This window comes from Drosophila tropicalis, unplaced genomic scaffold (assembly GCF_018151085.1).
Source record: "Drosophila tropicalis isolate 14030-0801.00 unplaced genomic scaffold, ASM1815108v1 contig_593, whole genome shotgun sequence".
Taxonomy (NCBI): domain Eukaryota; kingdom Metazoa; phylum Arthropoda; class Insecta; order Diptera; family Drosophilidae; genus Drosophila; species Drosophila tropicalis.
In genome coordinates this window covers 20,767,259-20,774,399 of record NW_027173070.1, presented here as the reverse complement: position 1 = coordinate 20,774,399, position 7,141 = coordinate 20,767,259, and the positions used below count along the sequence as shown (strand labels likewise).

At 40.8% G+C, this 7,141-nt stretch overlaps 1 protein-coding gene across 6 annotated transcripts in view; it reads left to right on the top strand.

The window, feature by feature from the left end:
* Window positions 1-6: 6 nt before the first annotated feature.
* Strn-Mlck (Stretchin-Mlck) overlaps window positions 7-7,141 on the top strand; it is a 29,617-nt gene continuing 22,482 nt past the window's right edge. Inside the window, exon 1 of one of the 6 annotated variants that reach the window (XM_068288579.1) lies at window positions 7-6,326. In XM_068288579.1, coding sequence (XP_068144680.1) covers window positions 1,019-6,326 — 5,308 coding nt within the window. In that variant the 5' untranslated portion in view covers window positions 7-1,018. The remainder of the gene's footprint in view (window positions 6,327-7,141) is intronic. The other 5 variants (XM_068288577.1, XM_068288585.1, XM_068288574.1 and 2 more) reach the window with 5 other exon arrangements.

Genomic DNA, 7,141 nt, shown 5'->3' with positions numbered 1-7,141 from the left:
GTTGCCGAAAAGATAACTGATGAAAAGGTAGAACAGACACAGAAACCTGGCGTTAGGGATTCGGAAGATGAAGCTCAAAAAGCGAAAGCCTTGGAGAGGAAATCTCTGGAGGAAAAGGAGTTGGATGCAAAGAAGCAGATGCAACACGAAAATGATGTTGAAAAGAAGAATCAACAAGGCGAAGTACTGGAAGTTGACGCCGGAAAGTTAATTGAAGAAAAGGTAAAAGAGAAATTGGATGCGAAAAACCAGAAAGATTCAATTGAAAAAGCCCATGCAGAAAAAAATCAAGAATCCATAGATTTGAAACCCAAGGCAGCTTTAAGACAAGAAGAAAAAGAAAAAACATTAGAAATTAAAGATATCCAAGAAATTTTATCGGAAAAATTCGAGGACCTTTCAAAAGGTTTGGCATCGACGTCTTGTAACGATGAACTACAGTCCATTCTAAAGGAAACGAAAAAAAGAATTGAGAACCTGGAAAATGGTGAAAAAGTAGCTAAAGCCATGTTCAAATTAAGAGAGCATATAGTTCACACTTATGATGGTAAGCCTCTAGAAGAACAAACTGATAGAGAAGCTGTGGAGGCCTTCATCGAATCGATTCTCGAGTTTTGTCCAGATGCGTCAAAACAACTAATACAGAACTATGTGAAGGAAATAAAAACAAATATCATTCTAACAAAAGCAGCAATTCAACTAATTAATGAAAGCGAAATGTTTTTGAAGCCTTCTTTATTAATCCCGAAACTCGTTAATTTGGAACATATATCCGATGAAACACAATCGAAACTGCACCTGGATAAGTCATCTGAAAAAATGATTAATTTGCAGCAAAATCTAATGGATATTTTCATTATCCTTGATGACTTGCTAGATGAAAAAACTGATCGACTAAAACCCCAAATTGAAGACGCAAAAACTGCTTTGCTAAAAGAGTACGACTACATTGAAAAGAAACAAGGTAAACTTAATACTGTCATCATACAGGAAAAAAATTTTTAATATAACACAGAAAATGTTGAACATTTCGGAAGAACTGCAAGAGCTGATTGCCAGTCAAACTGATGTCGAAGAAAAAGCAAAAGATGTTGTTGATAATGCTGCAATTACTCAAGATTTAAACCAAGGCGAAGTATCCGAAGTTGTTGCCGAAAAATTAACTGAAGAAAAGGTAGAAGAGACACAGAAATCTACAGTTACCGAGTCGGAAGCTGACACACAATCCACCAAACCCTTAGAGAAGAAATCCCTGGAACAAAAGGAATTGGATGCCAAAAAACAAAAGCAAACCGTAAAAGATGCCGAAAAGAAGGTGCAACAAGGCGAAGTATCCGAAGTTGTTGAAGAAAAGATAACAGAAGAAAAAGTAGAAGAGACACAGAAATATAATATTAAGGATTCGGAAGCTCAAGCTCAAAAAGCAAAAGCCTTGGAGAAGGAATCTCTGGAACAAAAGGAACTGGATGCGAAGAAACAGAATCAAGCCGAAAAAGGTGCAGAGAAGAAGGTACAACAAGGCGAAGTATCCGAAGTTGTTGCCGAAAAGACAACTGAAGAAAAGGTTGAAGAGATACAGAAATCTAATATTAAGGATTCGGAAGCTGAAGCCCAAAAAGCAAGGGCCTTGGAGAAGGAATCTCTAGAACAAAAGGAACTGGATGCGAAGAAACAGAAGCAAGCCGAAAAAGATGCAGAAAAGCAGGTACAACAAGGCGAAGTATCCGAAGTTGTTGCCAAAAAGATAAGTGAAGAAAAGGTGGAAGAGACACAGAAACCTGTCGTCAAGGATTCGGAAGCTGAAGCTCAAAAAGCGAAGGCCTTGGAGAAGGAATCTCTAGAACAAAAGGAACTGGATGCGAAGAAACAGAAGCAAGCCAAAAAAGATGCAGAGAAGCAGGTACAACAAGGCGAAGTATCCGAAGTTGTCGCCGAAAAGGTAACTGAAGAAAAGGTAGAAGAGTCACAAAAACCTGTCGTCAAGGATTCGGAAGCTGAAGCTCAAAAAGCGAAGGCCTTGGAGAAGGAATCTCTAGAACAAAAGGAACTGGATGTGAAGAAACAGAAGCAAGCCAAAAAAGATGCTGAGAAGAAGGTACAACAAGGCGAAGTATCCGAAGTTGTTGCCGAAAAGATAACAGAAGAAAAGGTAGAAGAGACACAGAAATCTAATATTAAGGATTCGGAAGCTGAAGCTCAAAAAGCAAAGGCCTTGAAGAAGGAATCTCTGGAACAAAAGGAGCTGGATGCGAAGAAACAGAAGCAAGCCGAAAAAGATGCAGAGAAGCAGGTACAACAAGGCGAAGTATCCGAAGATGTTGCCGAAAAGATAACTGAAGAAAAGGTAGAAGAGACACAGAAACCTGTCGTCAAGGATTCGGAAGCTGAAGCTCAAAAAGCGAAGGCGTTGGAGAGTGAATCCCTGGAGGACGAGAAACTGGATGCGAAGAAGCAGAAGCAAGCCGAAAAAGATACAGAGAAGAAGGTGCAACAAGGCGAAGTATCTGAAGTTGTTGCCGAAAAGATTACTGAAGAAAAGGTAAAAGAAACCCAGAAGCCTGGCGTGAAGGATTCGGAAGCTGAAGCTCAAAAAGCAAAGGCCTTGGAGAAGCAATCTCTGGAACAAAAGGAGCTGGATGCGAAGAAACAGAAGCAAGCCGAAAAAGATGCAGAGAAACAGGTACAACAAGGTGAAGTATCCGAAGTTGTTGCCGAAAAGATAACTGAAGAAAAGGTAGAAGAGACACAGAAACCTGTCGTCAAGGATTCGGAAGCTAAAGCTCAAAAAGCGAAGGCTTTGGAGAAGAAATCTCTGGAGGAAAAGAAACTGGATGCGAAGAAACAGAAGCAAGCCGATGAAAATGCCGAGAAGAAGCCTCAACAAGGCGAAGTATCCGAAGTAGTTGCCAAAAAGATAACTGAAGAAAAGCTAGAAGAGACACAGAAACCTGGCGTTAAGGATTCGGAAGCTGGACCTAAAAAAGCAAAGGCCTTGGAGAAGGAATCTCTGCAAGAAGAGGAACTGGATGCGAAGAAACAGAAGCAAGCCGAAAAAGATGCAGAGACGAAGGTGCAACAAGTCGAAGTATCCCAAGTTCTTGCCGAAAAAATAACAGAAGAAAAGGAAGAAGAGACACAGAAACCTGTCGTCAAGGATTCGGAAGCTGAAGCTCAAAAAGCGAAGGTGTTGGAGAAGAAATCCCTGGAGGAAAAGAAACTGGATGCGAAGAAACATAAGCAAGCCGATCAAAAGGCCGAGAAGAAGGCGCAACAAGGCAAAGTATCCGAAGCAGTCACCGAAAAGATAACTGAAGAAAAGGAAGAAGAAACCCAGAAACCTGGCGTTAAGGACTCGGAAGCTGAAGCTCAAAAAGCGAAGGTGTTGGAGAAGGAATCTCTGGAAGAAAAGGAACTGGATGCGAAAAAACAGAAGCAAGCCGAAAAAGACGCAGATAAAAAGGTGCAACAAGGCGAAGTATCCCAAGTTCTTGCCGAAAAGATAACAGAAGAAAAGGTAGAAGAGACACAGAAGTCTGTCGTCAAGGGTTCGGAAGCTGAACCTCAACAAGCGAAGGCGTTGGAGAAGAAATCCCTGGAGGAAAAGAAACTGGATGCGAAGACACAGAAGCAAGCCGATGGAAATGCCGAGAAGAAGGTGCAACAAGGCGAAGTGTCCGAAGTAATTACCGAAAAGATAACCAAAGAAAATGTAATAGAAACCCAGAAGCCTGGAGTTAAGGATTCGGAAGCTGAAGCTCAAAAAGCAAAGGCCTTGGAGAAGGAATCTCTGGAACAAAAGGAACTGGATGCGAAGAAACAGAAGCAAGCCGAAAAAGATGCCGAGAAGAAGGTGCAACAAGGCGAAGTATCCGAAGTTGTTGCCGAAAAGATAACTAAAGAAAAGGTAGAAGAGACGCAGAAACCTGTCGTCAAGGATTGGGAAGCTGAAGCTCAACAAGCAAAGACGTTGGAGAAGCAATCCCTGGAGGAAAAGAAACTGAACGCGAAGAAACAGAAGCAAGCTGATGAAAATGCCGAGAAGAAGGCGCAACAAGGCGAAGTATCCGAAGTAATAGTCGAGAAGATAACCAAAGAAAATGTAGAAGAGACACAGAAACCTGGTGTTAAGGATTCGGAAGCTGAAGCTCAAAAAGCGAAGGCCTCGGAGAAGGAATCTCTGGAAGAAAAGGAACTGGATGCGAAGAAACAGAAGCAAGCCGAAAAAGATTTAGAGAAGCAGGTGCAACAAGGCGAAGTATCCGAAGTTGTACCCGAAAAGATAATTGAAGAAAAGGTAGAAGAGACACAGAAATCTGTCTTCAAGGATTCGAAAGCTGAAGCTCAAAAAGCGAAGGCGTTGAAAAAGAAATCCCTGGAGGAAAAGAAACTGGATGCAAAGAAACAGAAGCAAGCCGATGAAAATGTCGAGAAGAAGGCGCAACAATCCGAAGGACCCGAAGTAGTCGCCGAAAAAATGACTGAAGAAAAGGTAGAAGAAACACAGAAACATGGCGATAAGGATTCGGAAGCTGAAGCTCAAAAAGGAAAGGCCTTGGAGAAGGAATCTCTGGATGAAAAGGAACTGGATGCGAAGAAACAAAAGCAAGCCAAAAAAGATGCCGAGAAAAAGGCGCAACAAAGCGAAGTATCCGAAGTTGTTGCCGAAAAGATAACTGAAGAAAAGGTAGAAGAGATACAGCAACCAGTCGTCAAGGATTCGGAAGCTGAAGCCCAAAAAGCAAAGGCCTTGGAGAAGGAATCTCTAGAACAAAAGGAACTGGATGCGAAGAAACAGAAGCAAGCCAAAAAAGATGCAGAGAAGAAGGTACAACAAGGCGAAGTATCCGAAGTTGTTGCCGAAAAGATAACAGAAGAAAAGGTAGAAGAGACACAGAAATCTAATATTAAGGATTCGGAAGCTGAAGCTCAAAAGGCAAAGGCCTTGGAGAAGGAATCTCTGGAACAAAAGGAACTGGATGCGAAGAAACAGAAGGAAGCCGAAAAAGATGCTGAGAAAAAGGCGCAACAAGGTGATGTGTCCGAAGTTGTTGGCGAAAAGATAACTGAACAAAAGGTAGAAGAGACACAGAAATTTGACGTTAAGAGTTCGGAAGCTAAAGTTCCGAAAGCAAAGGCCTTGGAGAAGCAATCTCTGGAACAAAAGGAACTGGATGCGAAGAAACAGAAGGAAGCCGAAAATGATGCTGAGAAAAAGGCGCAACAAGGTGATGTGTCCGAAGTTGTTGGCGAAAAGAGAACTGAACAAAAGGTAGAAGAGACACAGAAACCTGCCGTTAAGGATTCAGAAGCTGAATCTCTGGAGGTAACGAAACTGGATGCGAAGAAACAGAAGCAAGCCGAAAATGATTCCGAGAAGAAGACGCAGGATGTGTCCGAAGTTGTTGCCGAAAAGATAACTAAAGAAAAGGTAGAAGAGACACAGAAACCTGGTGTTAAGGATTCAGAAACTGAAGCTCAAAAAGCAAAGGCGTTGGAAAAGAAAACTCTAAAAGGAAAGAAACTGTATGAGAAAGAACAAAATCAATCCGAAAAAGATGCTGAGAAGAAGGCGGAACAAGACAAAGTATTCGAAGTGATCGAAAATGTGGAAGCCACACAAAAACCTAACGTGGAGGTCTTAAGAGCTGAGGTAAAGGCCTTGGAGAAGAAATCCGTGGAAGAAAAGGAACTGGATGCGAAGAAACAGAAGCAAGTTGAAAAAGATTCCAAGAAGATGGCTCAGCAAGAGGAAGAATCCGATGCCGAAAAGATAACTGACGAAGTGGTAAACAAGAAAGAGAAACCTCAAAGGACCAACGCTCTAGAGAAAAAATCTCCAGATGAAACGGAACTGGAGATATCTGAAAAAGAAATGGAAAAGAAAAGACGTGTTAAAAGTTCCAGCGAAAAAATTGACTCTTTAAGTATTCAAAGCACGTCATCAAAATCCTTGGACTTAGAGTACAAAGATAAAAAGGAGTCACGAAGTGCTAAACGAAAACCAACTGTAGATATCCAGTTAACGAGTCGAAATTCAGCTACGGGCACCGACCTAAAATTGACGTGCGCCATTTCTGGATCCGATATGAGCGTACAATGGTTTATGCAGAACACACCCATTGAAAACAATTCCAAGTACAGAAAAACATTGAACGATGGACTGTCGTGCCTTGAAATAAAGTCAGCAGAACTTAATGATTCTGGCGTTTATCGGTGCATCGCGACTAATAGAAATGGAGAAGTCGAAACGAGCTGTCTTGTGACTATATACGAAGCACCTTCAAGTAAATTTGGCACACCGCCAATATTTACACGCAACATTCGAGGTAAGTGCAGTCTATGCCTGTGGCACCTAGTGATCTAATTGCAGAATTTCAAAGCTAATTAACGACAAAAACCAGAGAGCTGGGCTAACTTCGGTCATGATAAAGTTTGAATACCCTTGCAAGTGTTTGTGCTACGTTAAAGTCAAAAACACTTTTAGTATAAAAAGTTAAAGTTTGCCAAGCATGATGATATCTATCTAATAAAGTCGTCCGATCTACAAAAATCGTCTATTTGCGCTTTTGATCACTGTAGCTTTAGCGGTCTAGAACAGTTCTAGACGGACGAGTCCCTAAAGAAATATGAACTGACCCTACAGGGTCAGATATGCATCCCTGTGCTGCACATTTATTATTAAATTGAATACACTCTCTATGCAAGGGTATAATAACTTGTGAATAACACCTAGTATTCAGATAATTGAATTAAAATACATATATCCAATTTTAGTATATAGGAAGTGTCAAGTGTATGTTTGTGTACATGTACATGTAGCATGTTGACAATATTTTCACTTGACTAACTAATCGTCTCTCACTTTCGGTTCGCGAATATGTCATGGGTTAAAACTTGGGGGTAAATCATTAATTTTGTTATGTGCACATAAATAGATGTGGAAGCGTCTAAAAATAGTAAATCGAATTCAAATGACAGCCGTGAATTGGTTCATTTATATAATTTCATTTATCTGTACTGTCTGTGCATTTTGCATGAATTAAAAAAATGGTCAGTATCTAGATACATAAATAGAAAAGATTTTTTGGCAACCAATGTTGCATGTGTTTGTGTGTGTGAAGTTCGAAGTCGATCAATAAAA